The sequence below is a fragment of the Triturus cristatus genome, chromosome 4_1 (assembly GCF_964204655.1).
Source record: "Triturus cristatus chromosome 4_1, aTriCri1.1, whole genome shotgun sequence".
In the NCBI taxonomy this organism is placed as follows: domain Eukaryota; kingdom Metazoa; phylum Chordata; class Amphibia; order Caudata; family Salamandridae; genus Triturus; species Triturus cristatus.
Window position 1 is genome coordinate 1,126,424,661 of NC_140585.1, and position 24,455 is coordinate 1,126,449,115.

At 45.2% G+C, this 24,455-nt stretch overlaps 1 protein-coding gene across 8 annotated transcripts in view; it reads right to left on the reverse strand.

The window, feature by feature from the left end:
• Positions 1–1,477: 1,477 nt before the first annotated feature.
• Positions 1,478–24,455, reverse strand: part of LOC146856139 (uncharacterized) — a 247,809-nt gene continuing 224,831 nt past the window's right edge. For 5 of the 8 annotated variants that reach the window (XM_085654171.1, XM_085654168.1, XM_085654170.1 and 2 more), the window contains one exon: positions 18,809–24,325. In XM_085654171.1, the coding sequence (XP_085510297.1) occupies positions 22,359–23,702 (1,344 nt within the window). In that variant the 5' untranslated portion in view covers positions 23,703–24,325 and the 3' untranslated portion in view covers positions 18,809–22,358. Of the gene's footprint in view, positions 10,262–18,807; positions 24,326–24,455 lie in introns of those variants that run through there. The other 3 variants (XM_085654174.1, XM_085654173.1, XR_014981435.1) reach the window with 2 other exon arrangements.

Consider the following 24,455-nt stretch of genomic DNA (forward strand, 5'->3'; position numbering starts at 1 on the left):
TTGGTCTCGAGGCTCAACGCCACTGGGAAAACAGAAAGGCAGCACTGAAAGCACAAAATAGAAGCAGGATGTCAGAGTTACCTCTTCACAAAACCACCTGCTGCTTTTCTCACTTCTTGTTTCAAATGTTTTGTTTCACTCCTTTTCAATATCACTTTTCTTTTTTGCCTAATTCCTTGTATATGTACGTTCTTCCAAGGGGCACCTTTCTGTTCCCCTGAAACCATAGGCAGAGATCATTTCAAGGCAATTTACCCAATACATTTAGCTGATTTATTTCAAATGTTAGAGTCATCAACTTTGACTTGTTCCTTTTATTAACATTGCAGTAGTAAAACACAGCATTGAGAAACTAGAGAAAAATGTTTTAATTGAAATTATACAAAAAAATACTGTGAACCTGATTCAAACACGTTAATTTAAAATTGTTTTATCCTTTTGAGCACAGGACAAGAGCCTGTTCCATGCATGCTAAACTGGTTTTCAGATGTGAATGGAGCTCATTATTCTTCATGGCCCGGAAGATCACTTAGCAGAGTAGTAATCTGTTTGGAAGAAGGTGTGGGACAAGATGACTGACACTTATCTTAGCACTTCACACATACATGTGGATAAAGATTAAGATGAAAAGGGATGTAGCAAGGATCTGCTAAATAAGAACACTACTACAAAAGTAGGCTTTACCATGGTGCCCTTTTTTCTCAATGAATGCTTGTCTGACTGGTCATCAAAATCAGTCTACCGTGACCCATAGATTTGTATACGACTAATTTCATGATGTTTGGAGCACAGAGAAAGTGAGGTTTTGTGACAAGTGACAATTTGATCTAGGGTTCTGTAAACCACTAACACTATGTGAATCTTCTTTTACTCCTGACATTAAATGGAGCCCATTTATTATTGTTCAAAAACAGTCTACATGTTCCCACTTGTTAGAGCTGCACAGGATTAAACCTTTCGCTGCTTGGCCTTTTCCCTCTAGAATGCTAAACCCTTTTTGGCTATGTAGGGTAGTGTGTACTTAAGCCTTCATTACATTTTTCCACATAAGTTATCCATGCCACATTTGTGTCCTTGTTTTACAACATCCTGGAGATTCCAAGGGGATACAGGGTTTGTGGATTCCCCTTGAGGTGACTGAGAAAATAGCAAAATATAGCTAAATTGTGGGGGCTTTAGGGAAAATGGGTAAACGTGTTCTGCAAGAAAAGTGTCTTTTGTCCTAAAAATGGCATCAACAAATGGCTTGATGTGCCAAAAACACAATTTTCCCAGCTTTGAGGATTACAAAGCGCTGTATGAAAAAAAAATTTGAGCCAAGGTTTAGGCTTTTTTCTAAGAGGTAGTCCATTTTCCGAATTTTTATGCTTGCAACCTTCTTCCACTTTCTGGCTGAAACAGGTGTAAAACCCATGGGTATTACTGGAAAGGATTTGTGGATATTTTGCCTTGTTGCTAACACCGACTTTCTCTCAACGCCTGCGTTTGACCTGGGGTGATTGCCACTTTCTTTTATTCTTTTAGTGGGGGGTGCCCGCCCTCCATCTCCGCTTCCCTTCCCGACCTATGGACAAGCATTTCTGCCACCTTAAACTGCAGTGCTATTTAATTATGCGCTATAGTAGAGGCGGCAAAATGTCCATCTGCAGAAAGAATGTGGCTCGAAGTCTACATACCGCGATAAAGCTATACATTACTGATAACATTTTCAGTACATTTCTGACAAAATTCTGAATTCAGCAAGGGGTCATTTGTGTAGATCCCTTAAGATTTTCCCAAAGAAACTAACTTGAAATTTCCTCCAAAAATTAAAATGAGTAGAAAAAACAGCCATTTGTGACAACGTTTTTCGTCACGATAGCAGATTTACAAAAGCAATAAATCATTACGTCGTCTGGACCCTTCTGGTTGTAGGGCAATGAAGAATTTGTAGGTTCTACAAGAACAAGAGATACCCAGAGCTAGGAAATGAGCTGCACCACACAATGTTTTTTTAATTATGTATAGAGCAATTCGTATGGTAAAATATAGAAAGTGGAGAATGGGTATGAATGAAACCTATGTATTTCTGAAATGTACACCAAATGCTGAATGTAGAAGGAGTATTTATTGTACATCTCAGAATTTCTGGGTACCCATACTAGCACGTGATTTAGAGGGCATTATGCAAAATGTCTTCTTTCTTACCCCGACGTACATTTGGAAGGCAAAAATACAGGGAAATCCAATTGGTAATAACAAACATTCTGTTATTCTGTGTTGGGTAGCCCAAAAAAAATGGCACACTGTTTGTGTAGCTGGGCCTAGCGCCTGTGATACAATACACCTCAAAACGTGACCTGAAAACATCATATCATCCAGCAGAATCCTTGCTATTTTTACAACCTGAGTAGTAGCACAATTTTGGGCCCTAACTCAGCTGCCACCCAGGAAAACCTACCATACTTAGACATTTGTTAAAACTAGACACCTGGGGGAGTCTGGGTGGCTTGACTTGCATGGCTCTCACCATGATGTTTTTACCCAGAAGCCCTTGCAAACCTCAAACCTTGGCTAATGATACACATTTTCCTGGAATTTCTGCAAGAACAACTTCTGGATTCTGCAGGGAGGCACACATTTTCTACCACCCAGCATTTTGCCAAGTCTATCGATAAAAATGGTAACTCACTTGTATCTCAATCCACCCCGGGGGATGGGCAGAAAGACTGATGCACCTATTCTAGGGTGGGAGCACGGTGTGATGCCTAGGTGAACCGTCCCTCTTCTTTTATTCTTGAGGCCAAAACAGACCAAAAAAGAAAAGGTTGGTGGAGGTGGCTTGCGCAGGCATCACGCCATGCTCCCACCCCGATTAGGTGCATCAGTCTTTCCCCCTGGGGTGCATTGAGGGTGTGTATCTAAACTCGGCCCACAGGAGATAGGAAGGCTACTAGACACAAGAGGAAAAAGAGTGTTGCTCGAATATGAATTTACCTTGAAAAAATTATAGACGAGAAGTTTGGCAAAACAGGAACAGTTGATTTAATTCAATGCAACGGCCGGGAGAGCAAGTGAGAGTCTTGGTTTGAAGACTGTCTCAAAGCACTTGGTTTCAGCTGTCATTTTATACGTTACATGAAGCATAATAAAACAATGTATGCGTTCTTGAGGGGACAGAAATCTAGGCCTAGTCACTGGGCCATAAATCTGGTCATTTGAAAAGAAGCGCAGCTGGACCTCAACTTTGCGTGGACACAATGCAGGGCCAGTGGGTATGTGTCCAGATGTCCGGCATGGGAAGTGTGTGATCACTGTGTGTAGTGTGCACGCTGTGTTATGATTAGCTGTGTGTTCTTAACTTAGTGTGATAACGGACTTTATGGTGTTTTTGGGAACGCGTGCCCCTCCGGCCAAAAGTGTTTTATTGGGGACCCATCTCCTGAGACCATTGTGGTGTTGCTGACTATCTGTGGGATCGATCTGTGTTTTCCAGTTTGCGTGTTTGTCTTAGGGTTACGTGTACTCCCATGTGTGATCTATCAGTTGCTTCTGGCCTTAGTCGCAGGGCCTGCCTGACCATGTATTTCAGACTTGGAGTTGAGAGTGAATTCAACAACAGAGATGCAAGATCGTTATTATGAGTACATATATATCTAAAAGAGACCGTTATAGATTCCTTACCTTAGAATTCCCCCCAGGCATCAGACAGGATCCGCAGACATTTTTGTCAGTAGTACCCCTGCGCGTCAAAATGTGGCGTCGGTCGGCCCCGCGTGCGTCGTGGTCACCGGGATGACGTTGCGGTAGCTACTTAAATGCCGCCCTCACACGCTGACGTCAGTTCTTTCTTTTTCCGCGCCAGCCAGCACAGATCCAGAGAGAGGGACCTCCAGTCACTTTTTGCCGACGCCGTTTTTGAGTCTTTGACTCCTGGTGCACTTCAGCGATGCCCAGTTTCAAGGCTTGCGGTTCCTGCCGACGGTTGATGTTGGTGACGGATCTGCACTGCGTGTGCCTGTTCTGTTTGGAACCCGACCACGACTCCAAGTCGTATCCCGACTGCCGGACCATGAATCCGAAGTCTTTGCGGGAGCAGTCCCGAAAGCTTCTTGAGGCCTGACAGTCCGCTCCACTCAAGGTCCCGGTCGCGTGGGAGGTCGAGGGACCGGTCGCGGAGCCACCATCACCCCCAGTCCTCTTCCAAGTCTTCACACTCCTCAGGTAAGTCGAAGCACAAGAAGTCAAAGAAGCATCGTCGCTCTTAGACTTCTCCCCGTCTGTCGGCCGTCGCGATGAGAGATGCGGGTGGTGCCCCTCCTGCGGCTCCGCGTGCGGAGCAGGTTGGGTCGCCTCCGAGTTTCCCTCCATTCCTGGGACCCAGTGCAACCCCTGCCCAGCTTCAGAGTTTCTACGAAGCGATGCAAGCCATCTTTGGGCAGCACGACTCTGCCAGCGCGCCTTTGGGCCCCGCGGACTTGGCTGGGGGCCCTGGGCCTTCGACGCCAGTGGCTTCGGCCTTGGCACCGCAGGGCCCCCTTGGATCCAGGCCTGGATCCGGGTCGGCGCCGGTCGACCTGACCACACCTCCCCCGGCACCGATTCTACCTGCACCTTGTCTGCAGCCAATGTCGGTTGTGTCCCCAGCTGGCATCGAGCCCAGCCTCCACCCCGACGTGGATATGAAGCCGGACTGACGTTGACCGGTGCCAGCTCCGGCGCTTACGGGTACTTTTGTGCCCTTGTTCCACCCTGGTTCTTTTAGGCCAGATTGGCAACCAGAGGGTGAGGAGGACTGTGAGGGGTCTAGAGACCCCTTAACTGTCCAGTTAGAATATGACCCAGACTGGCGAGAGGAGTTGGGGGATGCCAGTGGACTGGATACTTCCCCAGACCTTGGAATGTTGTCTCCTCCTACCGTGGCTATGGAGGAGGGAGGTTCTTACTCAGTGGTGTTGTGTAGGGAGGCCGAGGCTCTCAACCTCGAGCTACCTACCATAGCGATCAGGACTAACCTCCTGACAGAGGTGTTTCAACCGGCTGCGAGCACTTCGAAGCCCCTGCTGCTGTTCACTCAAGCCCTCACTGACATCCTTTTGGGCACCTGGTCCAGGCCCAACACGGGGGCTCCCGTGGATAGGATGATCGCCCGAAGCCACCGCCTGGCTCCAGCCGACGCCTCTTTCCTCTCCCAACACCCCTCCCCATGAGCTTGGTGGTCCAAGCCTAAACGTCCAAATGCGCATTCCCTAACGTACCACCTGATAGGGAATCCATTAAGCTGGACCACCTTGGGAAGATGTTTTCTTCCTCCAGCTTGGGACTGCGGTCGGTAAACACCTCATGTCTGTTGGGCCGTTACACCCACTCCGTGTGGGATACAGTGGTGCAGGTGCTGCCCCAGTGCCGGGAGGAGGCCCGAGACGTACTCTCCCGTACAGTATCTGAGGGGAGAGACGCAGCCAAGTTAACCATTCGCTGTGGACTGGACACTGCTAATTCGCTAGGCAGGGCGCTACCCCTGCCTGAGGTCAACTGGTTTTTCAGGGGATGTCCAAGCCACCCTTATGTAAATGCCCTTTGATGGTCGTCACCTGTTCGGCAACAAGGCAGACAACGTGCTAGAGCGCTTTAAGGACTCTCGCGCTACGGCCAAGTCCTTGGGCCTCTACCGCCCGCCCTGCGCAGTCTGCTTTTCACTCCTTTCGTGGCTACGGAAGCGGTGCCCCGCCACGTTCCGCCCAGAGCCACAGGCCGTCACAAGCTGTTCAGCCCCTGCGCGGTCCGGGACGTGGGAAGCACCACCGTGGGTCTGGGAGCCAGCGAACGCCAGTCCACCACAGCCCATCTGCAGCAGCCTCCAAACCCTCCTAGTCTGACCTTACAGGGCCACCAATCGCCAGTGGGCAGCAGGATTCGCCATTACCTCCCCCACTGGTGCACCATCACGTCAGACAGGTGGGTTTTGCAGATAGTTCGAAGGGGCTACTCCCCCCACTTTGAAACTACCCCTCCCTCCATGCCACCTCAGTACCATCGCATGTCGGAGAATCATCTGGCCCTTCTCCAACAGGAAGTTTCAGCACTCTTGGCCAAGGGAGCCATCGAGCGAGTTCCTGCCCTTGAAGTAGGTCGTGGTTTCTATTCCCACTACTTTCTGGTGCCCAAGAAGGACAAAGACCTATATTGGATCTCAGGAACGTCACCCTCCGGAAGGAGAATTTCAAAATTTGACGCTAGCTCAGGTCCTGTCTGCCCTCGACCCTAGATGATAGAATGGACTTGCAGGATGCTTATTTTCACATCCCGGTCATGCCGGCCCACTGGCGTTACCTGCGGGTCAGAGTAGGCCACGAGCACTTTCCGTTTACCGTGCTCCCCTTTGGCCTTACCAACGCCTCTCGGGTGTTCAGGAAAGTGATGGCGGTGGTCGCAGCTCATCTGCGCAGTCAGGGGTTCCAGTCTTCACCTATCTCGACGACTGGCTGTTGAAGGCAGGCTCGCCCCAGGCAGTCGTCTCCCACCTCCAGACTATGGCAGACCTCCTGAATTCGCTGGGGTTCACCATAAACATACCGAAGTCACACCGGATTCCCTCTCAGAAGCTCCTTTTCATCTGAGCGGTTCTGGACATGATGCAGTTTCAAGCTTATCCTCTCGAGCTGCATGTCCGGGATATTTAGGCTATGATTCCGATCTTTCAACCTCTATCCCGGGTTTCGGTCAGAAAGACCCTGAGGCTGCTGGGCCTCATGGCCTCCTGCTGGTGGGTCATGGCAGGTGGCATATGCGGGCTCTGCAGTGGGACCTGAAGTTCCAGTGGGCACAGCATCAGGGGAATCTGTCCGATTCTGTTCAGATCTCAGAGTGCACTGCAAGTCAAAGCAGTGGTGGATATCAAATCAGGATTGGGTCAACAGCAGATCCCTCTCCCTTCCACAACCGGAGTACACAGTGGTGACGGATGCATCACTTCTAGGGTGGGATGGCCACATGGGAGAGGCGGAGCTCAGGGGCCTCCGGTCTCCGGCGAAGTCTGAGCTCCACATCAACCTGCTGGAGCTACGGGCGATTCTCAAAGCATTCCTTCCCTCTGTCCGGGGAGGAGTAGTGCAGGTGTTCACGGACAACCCCACCTCCATGTGGTGCTCCAACAAACAGGGCGGGTGGGGTCGTGGACCCTATGTCAAGAGGCCCTCCGCCTCTGGACATAGCTGGAATGTCAGGGCATATCCCTGGTGGTTCAACACCTGGCAGGTTCACTGAACGCCAGGACGGACAAACTCAGCCACAGGCGTATGATGGATCAAGAATGACGTCTTCACTCGGAGGTGGCGTAAGGTCTCTTTCAGCAGTGGTGAGAGCCTTGGTTAGATCTATTTGCCACCGAAGAAAACACGCAATGTCAGCAATTCTGCACGTTGGAATTGCCAAGGCAGCATTCGCTAGGTGACGCTTTTTGTCATGAGTGGAGTTGCGGTCTTCTATACGCCTTTCCGCCTATACCGCTTTTGCTCAAGAGTGCTGAAGAATATCAAGCGTGACCGGCCCCAAGTCATTCTTGTGGCTTCGGATTGGGCACAAAGAGTCTGGTATCCCGTGCTGTTACACATGGCCATCGATGCTCCGATCCGACTGCCTCTTCGGGAGGATATTCTGTCGCAGCAGCAGGGGACGGTCCTCCACCCAAACCTGTCCAGCCTCCACCTCCTTGCGTGGAGATTGAGCGGCGACAGTTGACAGTCTTTGACCTTCCTCCCGAAGTTTGCAATGTTATCTTGGCAGGCAGGCGTCCCTCCACTAAGACGGTATACACCTGTAGATGGAACAAATTTGTGGCATGGTGCACAGCAAAGGCTATGGATTCCCTTTCTGAGGTTCTCTTGTTTCTTCTTTCTTCGGCCCAGCAGGGCTCTGCTCTGGGCACTCTTAAGGGCTATCTCTCAGCCATTTCAGCCTTTCTTAGGCTTCCTGATCAGCCTTCTCTTTTCAAGTCACCTGTTGTAAATCGCTTCCTTAAGGGCTTTTCTCATCTTTTTCCTCCTGTTCCCTTCGTAATGCCTCAGTGGGACATGAACTGGGTTCTTACTTACCTTATGTGCGCTCCCTTTGAGCCGCTTCATAACTGTCCTCTCAGACTTCTTACTCTAAAGACTGCTTATCTGGCTGCCATCACCTCTGCTCGCAGGGTAAATGAGCTACAAGCTCTTTCTTCAAAGCCTCCTTTTCTGGCTGTTCATCTGGACAAGGAGCCCCTCGGAACCAGACCTTCCTTTCTTCCCAAGGTGGTTACTTCTTTCCACATTGGTCAGACCATCACTTTGCCCACCTTCTTTCCGCCTCCGCATCCTTCTAAGGAGGAAGAGAGGCTCCACCGTCTGGATCCAAAATGTGCACTTTCCTTTTATTTGGATCGCACCAAGGAATTACGGGTGGATGACCAGCTCTTTTTTGGCTACGTGGGTGCCAGAAAAAGGCGGGCCATGCACAAACGGGCCATCTCCAGGTGGGTCATTTTGTGTATCAAAGCTTGCTATTCTTTGGCAAAGAAGGAAATTCCAGTGAGACTTCGCGCCCATTCCACCAGGGCGACGGCAGCTACCACTGCTATGGGACGGGAAGTCCCCTTCAATGACATCTGTCAGGCAGCTACATGTGCATCTCTGCACACGTTCACAAAACACTACTGCCTGGTCAGCCAAGTCTAGAGAGACGGCTTCTTTGGCCATTCTGTTCTCGAGGACTTTTTGGTGTGAACTTGGTTCGTAGACCCACCTCCGGGGTTGGTATTGCTGGGGTATCTATTCTAAGGTAAGGAATCTATAACTAATTGTCTCTTTCATTTGAAAAAGTTACTTACCTTTGTTAACAATATATCTGTAAGAGACATAGATTAGTTATGGATTCCTTACCGCCCACCTATCCTCCCCGTTCTGTGAACTGCCTTCTCGGGTCAGGGAATCCCTTTTAGGGCCCTAGTTTTGTGCATCAGTGGTCAGTGTCTTGCATGGCTCTGCGCTCCTAGCGTGGAATGTCATGTAAAAGAACTGATGACAGCGCGCGAGGGTGGCATCTAAGTAGCTACCGCGACATCATCCCGGCGACCACGACGCCAACGACAAAAACGGAGCCAACCGACGCCACTTTTTTGACGCGCAGGGGTACTGCTGACGAAAAATTCTCTGGATCCAGTCCGACGCCTGGGGTGAATTCTAAGGTAAGGAATCTATAACTAATCTATGTCTCTTACAGATATATCATTACCGAAGGTAAGTAACTTGTTCATCATGGTGTACATCAAGATCATATTTATCTATATTAACATTCCCCCGTCTAGTTGAATTTTCAACTACATCGTTTACCCCATACTTCATGACAGTCATGTTATTTGAGGACTGCAGTGTATCTGTTGTGTCTATTACTAATTCCCTCATTACTTTCATTCTGCCTAACTTGAGAACTGCGTTTTTACAGCAGGAAATCTCCACTTGTAGAAAACCACAAAAAAAAGTACAACAATGAGAATTGGAAGCAATGGCAGGCACATTCTGGTCACCCATTGGGGAAACCAGGAAAACAAATTGAAAAAACTGTCCTGTGCAGGGGCACCTCCTTCCTTCATGTCAGCTTGTAGACGATGCAGTGCTTGGATGGCAAAGGCCAGTGTCCATTATCCATGTAGTTTCCAGGAATAAAGGTACAGCAGAATACACCCATCTTGGCACACTCCCCACCCTCCATCACAGTCATAAAGTCCAACACATACCGTTGTTATATCACCATAAGGCATATGGCTCTTAGTTCTTCTTTGATAGCATTTAGGCCAAGCTCAGTATCGTTGATCATCTTCAGCATTTCCCACCTGGTTATTTGTAACCAGCGGGTGTTCACCTTTGTTTGCAAGGTGAAGAAGGGTATGCACCCTCCTGCGTTTTCTTGAGTGTCAGAAAACAGTCTGAATTCTTCCAGAATGTCCTTGTACTGAGCCCAGCCAAAGTAATCAGCAGTTCTTTTTTCTCAAGCCGGATGCAATAGAGTTGTTTTCTTCTGTAGTGGATGTTGGAACAACTTGGACAGATCTTATCCATGTATGACCAGGTTCGGGGTGTGTATGGTTACGAGGGTGCAGAGGCTTCGCCGTACACGGATGCACTGGGTGTAGGCAAACTCGCCACACTGCCAATAAGTATCCATCAACACAGAGGTGCCCCATTGCAGATTCGGTACGTGCAGTATTGCGCCACAATTTTCATTGATGCCAAGTGGGTTTGTTCCTTTGCCTCTGAAACACAAAGAATACAGTGTAAGTTTCCATACAATTAGTGGTTGCCCCATCCCTTCCAGCCACGTGTACTTATCGATCTCAGTGACCCAGAATGCCTGACTTGGCTATCTATGCTGGCATTCAACCCTTCCCTTCTAAACTAATTTCCACTTGTATCATCAGGGTGAATGGCCCTGCACTGGAACTCCATGTCTGGGGTCTACTTAGTCTTAAAGAATACTGACCTAGATTCAGGCTAACCTGGGACCGCAGACAGAGGTGGGAGCAGACATTTTTGTGCACTGGTGCAGTGGTCTTGCTACCTCCAAGAACCTCTTCTCTGGGAAATCTCAGGCCAAACAGCGGCATCCCCTATGGTGCCCCGCCTGTGCATCCTGTCTAGATCAGTTTGAATGTTGCTGGGCTCAGTGAAAAGGTGCACCGATGTGGGGTTGGTTTCATACCGGCTGATGTTTACAACTACTCTATGGGTTTCTACTCTACTGGGTTGTATCTTGGCCCTAATACTAAATAGATACAGGTGGATAAGCAATTTTGCTTTATTGGGGGCTATTTCTTGTGATAGGTTAAGTCTATCTGCACCCACAGCGTGGGGTAGCAACGAGCAGACATAGCATGACCGAGCCGACTTCCGGGCCCTCACAGCAGTCCTGTGTTGGTACAATGTGTTGTGCAGGAGTGTGTGTGGAATACTAGCGTTTGGTTCAGTGTAAGAGGCTCCTACGCAAGCGCTTTAGAAATGTCAAGGTAGGCTCCATGTGACCAGGTACATTTCTCGCTACAGATCAATGCGGACACAACCATGCTAAGCAGATGATATACAAGGTGCAATAGTGCATAACTTTTAGAACATTGCAAGTCTTGGGAAGGTGTCTGGAGGGGTCGTCTGCAGCTTTTCTAACATCTGGGGGCGTCTTTGCTTGGCGCAGTGTAGAGTCTGTTGTCAAACAATTGTCAGTAAAAAAATTGTCTGTGGTCTTTTGGGCTTGAACTCTTGGGCCTCGTTGGGATTTCGGAGGTTGTTACTGTAGAGGTGGCATGCCGTTGTAAAGGTGGTGCATGTATGACTTGAATGCAGACCTATTGGATAAGAGCTGTGGGTTGTAGGATAGCTTTTAGAAAAACATATATCATTATTTGGTCTCAGAATTTCCTCTGCCTGTCCTGTTTTTTGGGGGAATATTCAGTCATCCATTTTGCGCAACTTTTTAGTGGGGTACTGGAAGGTAGCCCCAATTGGGGAGTCATTTTAAGAGACGTTAATATTTAGTCATGGAGCACCTGAGTTTTATTTTTGTGGGTCATTTGGTCCTCCCCTCTCTCCATGACCGGGGTAAGTGTATTAGTGGGGTGATCTTCGTGGATGCATGGATTACTACTTTTCCCTAACTAGCACTTTACAGGCGTTGCTGGCCCTCTAATACCTTACTTTCCTAATGTAAGCGTATTTTATCGATGCGTATTGTACCTTTTGACCTACACATGCACGATGTGCCGTGAAAGGAAGGGGGCGTGTAATAATTTGGATATTGTGGGTAATTACAACGTGTCTTAAGGAGACTTGTATGCCCCTCTGGTCCCTGCACGTGGCGTGTAACTAGATTTTCTCTAATGAAGTTGGGTGTTTTGACTATGCTCTTTTTCTGGAAGCTTTGGGTTTTGGGCTTCTTTTTGCAGGTCATTGGACACCTTCTTAAGGTCTCATGTAGTGTTGGTGTTAATGCGGCATACTGGTGGGGTTAAAAAGCTGCTCTGTGGCCCAGGTGTAATTCGGATGTGGCAATGACTGGAATTTGGCCTATTGCCCCCTTGGACGATGTTCATGAGGCCCGGTGTTATTTGAATCGACATGCTGGGTGCAGTGGTGAGCGTATCCATGCACCTTGTGTGGGGTCTGTGATGGCTGCATGCAGAACGCCCTTCCCTCTTGGCACCCCCTCTCCCTCGGATCCAGAATGCTTTTGGTCTGCCACCTTCAGCGGGGATCAGGAACTAATTACCATTTGTCACACAACTCCAGCTATTTTGGAGGGACATGAGCCGAGAGCAGGCTTTGGATGTTTGGAAGCATTAGGGGAGAGGAGGAGGCAAGAACTCTTGCTTGCAACTGGAGTCAGGCACGTGGCTGGGACATGTCATACTGCAGAAACTAACTGAGATGGCTGATCGCCCTGGTATGTTTCCCTGCTGACTTTGGTTCCAAATTGTTCCTTATTCGTGGATTACAGACTTCTATGGGTCATCTCGACACCCCAAGTGCAAGGAAACCGTAGCTTCTGGCATTGGAACGTCACTTAATTTTGGAACTGAAAGGGGGATTCCATTTACTTGAGGCCTTAATGTTGAGGAATGGGGTCCTTTCGACCTAGACAATTGGACTTGGACGAGGGGACCTGGGTGTCTGTATGCGCTGGTCGAGGGCCACACTGCCCCCTTGTTAAACTGCCCTCCCCTCTGGGCATGGCTGGCCAGCCAGCCCAACCCTGAGGAACTAGCAGCATATTGGAGCCTATGCCCCTGCAGGTACCCAAAATGGTGGATTTTAGTGTGGATTCCTGATCGTTCAAACTATGCCAACCCTGAGTTTTTCCTAAACACAAGAGTTTACTCCTAATGCTGTGTCTTCAGTCTTTATTGTGGTAAATTTTCTGGAGTGGGTATGAAGGGGATGTGTCATATTAGGGGGTTTGGGATTTACTGCATATTTGGATTGGGAGATTGCGTGAAGGCATTGCCTCCCCTGCGTGGCTGTGGCCCTGGTGCTTGTTGGACTGGGTTCCCTGCCTGCTGAGGTTGCCACGTGTTTGGCCAACCACTTGGTCCTTGGTGCGGTAGTGTGTTTGCTACTTGATGTCCTTATGGTGGAATGTGTTGCGCGCTCGGGTTGACCTGGGCTTGGTTTTGTGGATGGGAATTTTGCGGGGACTGGCCCAGGCTTACTGGTCTTTCCTTCGACATGCCTTCAGGTGGCATCAGTCGGAGGTATGGCCCATTTGGTGACAGTAGTAACACTGTCTGAGGTCTGGCTGCTGCCATCCCCCCTGACCTCTGCCGTTAGGACCCTCTGGGGTTTGGTGGTGGAGCTCCCTTCAAGACTGGTGCTACTTGCACGCTTGCGGCCAATTCAGCTCCCTAGAGGGCAGTCTATTTTAATTTATGTTGAACCAGTGTTGGGCTTGTTCCTGTTTTTCCGTGTCCTTTTCCTGTTTCATCCCGTAGTAATGTAATATGTGGGCCTGTATATCCCGCCAATGTTTGGTGTCTAATCCTACTGCACTATCTAGACCACTCTGTATTTCGGCAGGCAGTCCCTTCTTGAGGATGTTGGAGAAGAATAGAACCTGGGGGCCTGTGAATTGACTGCTGCCCCATCATGCTCGGTGTTGGTCAGCATGACTGTGGCGATGCAGGCTCGGGAAAACACAGTGTTGGTTTGCTCTCCAATGAGGCTGCTGAGCAGACTCTTGGCATTGCCCATTGCTAGGTTTATCCCCGCTGTGTTTTTCTCGAAACAGGAGATCCATTTTCCTGCCACATACATCAATGGGGGAAGTTTGGTCCTGAGCCCTTTTTAGTCCATCTGGGACCATGGCACATAGATGGTCGCTGCCGTACCTTTCTGTAAATGACATATTCTGGCAGGGAGCCTCTCCGTTGGCTTTTCTCCAATGTAGTGCTCCCATCTTCTCAGGCATTCCTGCATGTAGGGAACTTCCTCCACCTGGGATCGTCCCCTGCGTGATGGATGCAGTCTTTCATGATGGCCATGTCCTCTGTATCCCTCCTCCGGCCAGGGTCTGTCATACTGGCCCTTCCTTTAGGTCCAGCAGGCTAGCAAGTAACAGAATGGTTACGCAAAGACCTCACCTTCTCTCTAGTGGTCAGGTTGTTCAGGGAGTGGGAAACGCCCTCGTCGCTGCTCACCTCGTGCATGCGAATAGGTGCCATTTTGTTTCTCCTCTGTCTTAACTGGGTTTGGGCTACGTTACCCTGATTTCTTAATTCTTAGTCGGCCCCTCTCCTACGCTGATAATCTGGTGGTGGATCAAACCCACGCTTCTCCTCTAACTCCCACCTATGCTGCCTCCTTCACTCTTACCTGCTCACGGTTCTCATTGGTAGGAACTTGTCCTTCAGCTCACTTCCTGTCATTTGTTCCTCTCCCTGAGCATACCCTGGGGGAGTAAACCCTGCATTGTCGGACCCCAGAGGGCTGTGACCTCTTTCCACTCCCCCCACTGGTGGTACCACTATCCAGTATGACTATGAACCTCCCAGTTACCAGAGAGCGCTCTACCAGAGAGGTTGGAGTGCCGTCTCCCTGCGCCGCTGGGGCCTGGTTGGTTGCATGTGATGGATGGGTGGGTGGGTCCAACTTTGGGGAATCCTGGTACCGAAGTTAGATGAGGCCGGTAGTGTCTGAGTTTGCCGATCTGGCATGCTCCCTGCCCTAGATCTAGTGGTTTGCTGCACTATGGGGGGACCATATGGCCTCCTCGACCAGCAGATTGGTGTAACCCAATGCAGGAACAGCAGCGATGGTGGGCATTAGAGAGAGCACCTCTGTGCCTGTATATGGTGGGGGAGGTGCGGACTTGCTTTTGGGTTCTGGGGCACAATTGTAGGTTGGACCACCTCAAAGATGGCCCATAGTTCTAACACTGCCTCTCTTCTAGCCTTCTTCTGCCCTATATACTTGGTCCGAATGTGTGTCCTTGTGTGTTCTATTATGTTGGTGTCGAAGGTTCCCCCCTCTGGCCAGGGGAAAGCATGCATTGTGATGTGTGTGTGCCAATCACAGCAAAATGTATCTAGCTTTTTAGCCTGCGTGGGGAACAGAGTTTGTATATGGTTTAAACGTGACTCCATGATGGGTTGGGAACTTTTTAAGGGCTAGTTCACTTCTACCATAATAAGTCTTTTAAACAAACTTAAATACTACTCTAATCATGGGGAAAATATGTACAGAGGATTATGCCGGCAATTACTACTTTTACTATGAGTTCAGCTTAGGACCAGGATGCATCAAACAAACTTAGTATATAAAACAATACATATGAATAATAACAACTTGTAAGAAAGTGCAATAGTTATTTCAAAACATTATGAATTGCTTTTTAGCAGTGGAAACAGCAAAATCTGAACAAATTATGACTTTTTCATACGCACATAGAATCATGAACTGGAAGTAACAATCAACATGAAACACAGTTGCAATAATTTACCGGCACCACTGCATCAAAAACTGCATAAATTGAAAACTGCAATGAAAAAAGAGGAGAAAAATGTGAAACTCACCGAAAGCACTTCCAACGCCTCATCAGCGATAGTAAGCGCTATATAAAAACAATTTACAATTACAAGGAATTCTTTAGTCTTTCTTTTTTTTTTCTCGCACACTGGGTTTTGAATATACTTTTATATTTTTACCCAAAGTGAAATTATTGCAGTAGGTGGATTTTGGTTTGGCTTTTACCATGTTTGTTTTTTATGTGCTATTTTACACTAATGCAGTGAATGTTTTATCTCTAGATCTGGCTACTAACAGGTTTGGCTTTCTAGAAGACATCATATCAGCAATTTTTCAAAAAAGTTCAATAGGAAGTTTGCAACACTGGAAGAAATTAGCGTTTATTGTATTATGATTTACTTTTATTGTTTTTTTGTTCCATTGTTTTTTTCCACAAAACCTCAATAATACAATATATTCAATCTGTAGGAGCTGTTTTGGTCCACTAGTTACACTCTTTCATTAGGAGCTCTCTGTTTTTGTTAACAGGCTCTTGTTTGGATTCCAACTAGAATTCTGTCTCTCAAACAAGGTCTGCAGGATCTTTTTTTCTTTGGTGTTTGAACAAGACAGAAGTCAGGATCCTCTCTGATACTCTAAACACTGTTCTCTTTAAAAATACTTCTCACTCCTTCTATCCTACTCTTATTCTTCCAAGTCCTTTCTGGTTTTCTCGCAGCACTGGCCTGGGGAGAGAAGAAGGCAGCAGTCAGAAAACCCAGGTGATTCTCCAAACCCATTCTGCTGCCTTCACTCTGCACTTCCTTTATATAGTGTAGAGGGAAAAGAGTGCCTCATTTCAGTCCATCCTCTGACTCCTCCCTCCCGCAAATTGGACCGACACATTTAGGATAGGAGTAGCTCTAGACATCCATCCAATTATTGCGCAAACCAGGTGTTCACCCTTTATCGGATGGGCCAATCTAAAATAAAGCTGCCTTCCCTTTGCTCTGATTCATGACGTCTCTCCTTGCCTGCCAAAGCTGTGTTGGCTCGCGAATTCCTCTAGAGACACTTGAGGACTTATGTGAGGTTAGAAACTGACTGCCTAACCTCCTTTTGCACGCTGGTTAAATGCTTGCAGGAGCTGGCTTAATCCACATCAGTGGATTGTCTGAAAACCTGTCAGAAAATATAAGGCTTCCATGCCGATGCGTGTACTGGAACTTGTTTGAGTTCCATGTCGGTTTGGGGGGATGCGAACTCTCAGCTTTTACATCATCATAAAATGAGGTTTGTTGTAAGTGTAAATCCAAGTATTGAGACGATATCTTTACTCTGTACGGAGGATACTCCTCTAGAGGTATATATAGAGAGAGGGCTTTGGATCAGTTGCCTTCAGCCATTGCCTTTCCTGTGTGATTGATATTTTGCCATTGCTTGGATTGAATGTTCAAGGCCATGGTGTTTTGTATTCAGTTGCATTGTCTCATTTATGTTTACCTTAGGTTTTGGTGATGGAGTATCAAGCAGTTCTTTTGTTATATGGAGAATGGACATTATGTGTAGCTTGTAATGAGACTTGTGCATGTTCCTTGGTGTATTACCTTTACTGCAAAAATGGTACATTTCTGATTTCATACTTCTTCATTTAGGACTTGCATGCGGTTTGGACTGCTTAACCTATCATATAAACAGTTATGCACACAGCCCCTATTCCCAGCTTCTATGTTTTTGTAACCAAGATTTTGCGTCCTATGGTATTTTTTATCCTAGTACAGCCTGGGACAACACATAAAAATTGCTCCCCTGTACCAAACACTCCACCTAACAAAAATCTTGACCTACTAACTATTCCAATGGGTTCAGTTTTTTTGTTGCTTTTTCTAAAGAAACAATAAAGAAGGAATTCAGGAGTTGGGTGAGGATGTTCTTGCTGAAATTAGGTCCTTATAAAGTTTAAATATGAATAAGTAGAACAGTTTTAGTGTAAGAAACATCATTTTATCAAACTGGATGTGAATATGCTTGTCATATTTAGTTATTTAAGAGTTTGATATGGCGACTACTCATGTTTATGGGAATGTCAGTATCTGTGATGGATGCTTGCCCTCAACCATTTGGAATGTGTTATACAAGCGTAAGCCATCATGATCTGTTGAAGGCTACTAATGTGTGTTGTTTTCAATACCCAGCATATTAAGTCTACTTTTTAAATTCGTTTAGGTTATTTTCCTTTTCTACTAATATATTTTACTTTTTCACTAATGGTCTGAGCCGCTGACCTGTATGTAAGTGTACTTTTAATTTTGATAACTGAGTATTTTACCATGGTGTCGTTATGAGTCCAAAATGGTGCACCAATTACACCCCTTTAGCACTTGGCTCTACAGGGAAGCAGAGTCAAACACTTAAAGGTTTATTCAGAGGTTGTGTCAGAGACTCAGCCCTGAATAAAACATCCAATAACAAATATTATTTAAATGCCCAGCCTATAAAAGAAAAGTACTTAAATACTAACACACAATGCAGTTACTGTACTTACTCAAACGGTCCCTGGAGTGTCCTGGAGGAGCTTTGCTATTCTACCTTGGCTCTCTCAAGCCCTTCATTTTTTCTACCACTTGAATGTAGCAAATATAAAATGTATTCCAATGTGGCTGTATCCAATTGGGATATACATGCATCCTCTATACATGCAGATAGGTGTACCCCATGGAATGGATGAAGGGCACTGTGGAAGGGGATTGGCAAACCACTTTGAAAAAGTGAAAGGGAAAAGGGCTAAAGGGCTGAATGGCAACCTGTAAACAGTATCACTGCCACCACGGTTAGTCCTTTACAGCCCAGCGAGCTGACAATTGTCCTACTCAGTAAGGAGGGTGCACATGGTGAACCTTTCCAGCACTTTGAGCCCCACACTACATCTCACTCGAAATCACAAACCTACTTCCACAACTTGTGTATCCGAGGCAGAGGTCAAAAAGCTAAAGCTTAATATCATGAACTAAAGGCAGACGTCCTCTCTTCTTTTCAACAAAACCCATTGCTACAACACATGTAACTCTACATGCAACTTACAGTTTGGAGGCCCTGCATTTATCATGTTTAGAGTTTTTATTTGTTGCCCTTTTTATTGTTCTGTTCAGAAAATGCAATAAAATTATCTGAAAATAAAAACGCACTGCACATCACCTCACATTTATTTCAGAGTACTGTACCATTCAATAAAAAAGTCCAGTTATTTGGGTTAACAGTATTCCAATGAAACATGAGGCATAATCCCTCATTCCCTACCACCAAGTCTACGGCCTAGTCACACAACTCAATTCTAGTAGTTTTCTGAAGCACAGATAATTTAGATGTAATTTTGCTTTAAAGCTCAGTTCCAACACTTTCCACAGCTTTGGGCCTTAACCTCCTACCCTTCAAAGTGTGTTGGGTAATTCAGTGTGAAGTTACAACACATCAGATAACCTAACCAGTCTCCAGAGGCTAAATTTGGCAGTATTTTTCACAGATGACCTTCTCCAGAATGCATCTGAGTTACTTTTTGCAATGTTTGTACTTTTTTTCAGGTGTTTTAAAAACATCAAAGTTAGAGAAGACTACCTGAGTTTGAAAGGTTCTGCTCTAGACTCAGTTTACTTTGATTCTTCATGACTATTCTGGAACAGTTCCAAAATTCAAGCTTGAACCTCACTTCTATTTTTTTCCACTGCTTGTTAGCCTCTCTATGTTTTGTATTGCATTTACATAGTGCTTTGTTACCTGGGAGCACTTAGCTAGGTCGACGAGTAAGTATGTTCTCCGTTTGTTATGTATCGCTGTTAAGAATCTGTGGCCTGTTTTGGGCGGTTAGGTTGTTTTTCCTTGTCATCCTGTTTACAATTGCTTAGCTGTTAATAGAAACGTAATAAACTTGTATATCACTAAGACTGGTAAGTCAAAATTTTAATTGCTTTCTCCACTTTTCCATGCATTTCTGGGGTGTCCTGCATGGTGATGAAAACTTTCGCGCATGCATCTTTCAAAACACCGCTTTTATTAGCGTCACTAATTTTGGTATGTGTTTTTGTATCTTACCTCTTTTTTTGTGCTACTACAATCTGGTGTCATCTCCCCCTCGCCATTTTCTTTTCACATATTGTATGCACTTCCAAATGATTTTACCTGAACCATTTGTTTACAAAAGTACATCTACCCATTGTTAAGTTTGTATTTCCCTACTGGAATTGAACTAATTCGAGAGGCATTGTTGTCACACAGTGTTTCTTTTCTGAAGCATTTTCAAGTGTTTGTTTTGTCATGGTTTTTGCAAAACTATTTTTGGAGAAGTTGTTGGGCCATCATCAACCTAAACAAAAACAGCAAGTTTTTCGTCAGAGGGCGAGTCCTCCCGAGTCATCCATCAAAGCTTAATAAATGTTAACCTCTCCTCTATAAGTCATTGGTGACCATCTGACCTTTAGAGGTATTTGAACACAGGAACCCATTTCGTCTCAGCTCATAGTCAACCATGCTGATGAATACTGTGTCCAACACCAAAAAAACACAAATTGCTTTTCATGTTTTATTGATAACCCCATGTTTATTCATGTTTATTCATGAAGGTGAACATTTCTTTTTCAAGAGATTCTGTTAAATGTAGATATATTTCCTATCAAACTTCTCTCTAAGTGTTCGGACTGAAATATTCCCTATTAGTTGCCTATTTCTTAATTTCTTTTTTTGCTTATTCCTTTTTTCCTCTACAAAAAAAATCATTTGTCTCAACAGGAACCTTCTAAGAGTTAAAGGTTGAACGTAATGACGAAATGCAACACTGTCCTTTGAATAAACAGCTTTTCTTGGGACCATTACACGTGTTGGTTGAAACCTTCAGTTCTGTATACCCAATTCAACGCTGTCCAAAGTCTCTTCCAGTTGCCTGTGCTAGTGGAAGAATCAATGCATTATAAAATCAGTGCATTGAGCACAATTCACAAAATAGTCAGGAATTTACTTCTGTGGGTGTTCCTTTAGGCTCAGGGTTCCTCTTTTACTTTTTGGAAAATTACAAAGGAATCCAGGACCGCTTGGAAGCTGCGACAGACATAGGTTCCCAGTAGTATGCCAAGAACGTTTGTGAATCTCTTTTATGAACATGTGTAATTTTGTGCATGTGCACTTAAAACCCCGTAGAGCACATGCATTTTAAAACATTCTTCTTTTCTATCCACAGGTAAAAGTGTTTGCCCCTGGAGACACCTCTTCCAATCTTAAGGACGGTCTCTCCCCATGGTCACCCTAGGTGCAAATTTACTACTCCCCTTAACAGTCGTAAATATCCAATTGTTTCTATGGTAAAAAGGGCCATTGACACATTTGTGAATAAGCACAAACACTATAGTTTTGTAGTGTGTGCACAGTTACTAGTGCATTCTTGTCCAAGTACAACTTCTTCCTAACCATTTCAGATCTAGATCACATGAGAAAATAAGTACGAGTAATCCTTTTTACAAGTGTAAAGCCACATTTTAAAACTATCAAATATGGTTGTACTCATGATTCAAGTCATTTGAGCATCTGAGTAGAGTTCGAGTGCCTAACTTTTTTTTTAATATACCCCATTGTTCTCAGCCATCTCAGAATACACATGTGCTCAGTTCATTTCCTTGTTCCATTCATGAGATATGATTTCAAAGCTGCCAGGTTGGCATAACCTGAGCCAAGAGTCCTACGACTATACTTGTTACAGTGTATATTTCTCAATCAGTTTGGAAAACACACATAAAATATCCCAATGGCTTTAGTGCCCCCCACAATCACGCAGCGTTTCTCAGATCCATTTATGAGTCATAACAATTTGCAAGTGAATATCTATACAATAATTAGATTTCTTCATGCCTCAAAAGGGCACATAATTACTTATTGTGTTTGCATTTGTGCTTTACTATCACAGCATGCATAAGTGACCAAACTGAGCACTTTTCCTAATAAATATTTTTTTGATGTTATATAGTTGCAATGCATGCTTTACTTGAGCTAGATTGCCCCCCTGGAGATTGGGATGATATCACTGAACATGTTTCCATGCTGTATGTGATTGTTTTGAATGGTCATAGGTGAGATTAGGCAAGACGCGTAACTTGCCCCAATAGACTCCTTGCTTTCTTGATGGGGGGGTTTTACAGGGACATAACATACACAATCGAGATCACTGTTTATGGCGAACGCTGCTTTGTATCTCTTGTCTTTCAGTTTGCTTGACTTTCTTCTGATAGTCTGTAAGTTGCTCAGCAAAATACTTGCAGAAAACCCTGTTGTGTTGCTTGAATTCCGTAACTTTTTAAATTTTTGCTTCACAGCACCAATTTGAATGCTGAAGTCCACTGTATTTGCATGAAGCTGATTTTGCGCCTTCAGGGTTCCTGAGTTTTTCTTTGGTAGACCACACTCCAACTTGTTCCTGCATTTCTCTACTGTGGACTTGGTTCTTTAAGCACTCACTCCCTCTGTTTTCAAATGACAACGGCTGCGTATAGTCTCACAAAGGTTCTGGTCAGCAGATGCTTCCCTTTGTGAAGAAACATTAAACTGTTCACGCTTTTTGAATCAAGGACTATAGTGTGCCAGAAGATTTTTATTTTATATTTCATCAATTGCTAGGTTTTTCTCTCAGTCCCAAACTATGATCAAATTGCTGTTTTTTCAGTTCTCCGTTACAGGCTTAAATTAAATAAAAGTGCCTAATGTTTTTATGAATGTATTTTTTCTGTTTAGCAGCTCATCCTGTTTTATCTTCTTGATAAGGTTATCTTAAGTGGTTTCTATTTTTTTTCTTGTGTAGTTTATTTAGCAACATCTGTGTGAAATGTTTTTTCACCGGCAAATGTGGATCTGCTGGTGTTTGAGCAGAGAAGATGACCAACGGAAACACTTGCCACATTCATTACATTTGAACGGTTTTTCCCCTGAATGTATTTGCTGGTGCCTGATCAGGACTGTTGACTGCACAAAGGATTTCCCACAGTCAGTACATACATATGGTCTCTCTCCAGTGTGTCCCCGCAGGTGTATCTTAATGTGCTGCGATTGAGTGAATTGTTTCCCGCAATATTCACATTTATATGGTTTCACTCCAGTGTGGAGGCGTCGATGAACACCCAGGGACCCTTTGTCAATGAAACCTTTTCCGCACTCACCACAAGTCTGTGGTTTATCTCTTGTGTGAATTCGCTTGTGCCTAACCAGTGCTGAAGACACAGTGAAACTCCTGCCACACTCACTGCATGTGTACGGCTTCTCTCCAGTGTGTGTTCGGTCATGTTTGACCAAACTAGAGGCTCGATGAAAGCCTCTACCACACACACCACATTTATATGGTTTTACACCAGTGTGGATTTTTTTGTGCCTCTTCAGGGTTGGTAGTTGTGTAAAACCCTTACCACATTCATTACATTTAAATGGTTTATCACCTGTGTGAAGGTGCTGATGGCTAATCAGTGCCGTTGATAGCCTAAAACTCTTCCCACACTCATTACATGTATAGGGTTTCTCTCCTGTGTGCAGTCGTTGGTGAGAAATTAATGCAGCTGATGTACTGAAATTCTTTCCACACTCATTGCAAGTGCAAGGTTTCTCACAAGTGTGCGTTCGCTGATGTAGAACAAGAGCATGTAACTTTGTAAAACTTTTTCCACAGTCACTACATACCAGTGGCTTCTTTACTGAGTGGACATGTTGATGCTTCACAAGATTGGATGCACGACCAAACATTTTACCACATTCAGTGCATGTATATGGTTTCTCTCCAGTGTGTGTTCTCTGATGTGTGATCATGTCCGCTGACTGTATAAATCCTTTACCACATTGGGGGCATGTAAAAGGTTTATCTCCAGAATGTATTCTCTGGTGTTTGAAGAAACTTGATGAGTGACAAAAACTCTTTCCACACTCATCACATTTAAAGGGCTTCTCACCGGTGTGTATTTGTAGATGTTTGACAAGATCAGACGACACCCTGCAACCCCTCCCACATATATTGCAAGTATATGGCTTATCAGCTGTGTGGGTTTGCTGGTGCCTGGTCAGATGTGAAGAATTCTTGTAATGCTTATCACATAAGTTACATGCGTATGGCTTCTCTTTTCTGTGCTTTTCCTGGTGTTTTAAAAAAGAGGAAGAACAATCAAGCTGTTCTCCACATTCAGTACATACATACATATTACTTCCAGTCTGAGTACTCTTAAGGACCACTTGAAGCCTTTTCACATTAAGTATGTAAACATTTTTTTTGATCTTACATGTATTTTACAGTCTTCGTTGAGTCCCAAAAACCAATGTCACTTTGTTGTATGACGGTGTAGTTCTTTTCTTGTTAGTCTGTAATTTAGTAACAACTAATTTGAATCCCTCTCACATTCACGCAGAATATCCTAGCATACAAACGGTCAAAGTTAGTATTTGCATTTCATTAAAACTGTTGCAGGAATGAATTCAGTTCTTCACTAATAGAACATATCCCAACAGGATAGCAGCATCTCCAGAAATCCCACCACACTTGTTAGTGATAGCAGTTCAATAGATACATCAAAAATTGTGCAATAAGAAAAGCGAGCATACATTCTTTGTCTGGTGGTTTTTGCTTATTGGCTGATCAGTCTTTTCCATTCTGCAGCAATATAAGCTTGGTTTATTCCTTAGTCTTCTTCACATTATACGTTGCTCAAGTTCATCCCAACTCTCAGGAGCAGAATACCATTTTTGGTAGTATTAGTTTAAGCAATGATTATTTCTGTTTCCCGATCTTCATCATAACTATATCCTGTTGTTTCGGGGTGCAGGTTCTGTTAGATTAAAGGACAGTGGAGATGGTTAGTAATGAGTAAAACATGCCTAGCTCACATCTTTCATTCTCACACCACCCTCCCTTACTGGTAGCATCCTTTTTGCACAAATCTTCACAAGGGGATTTTC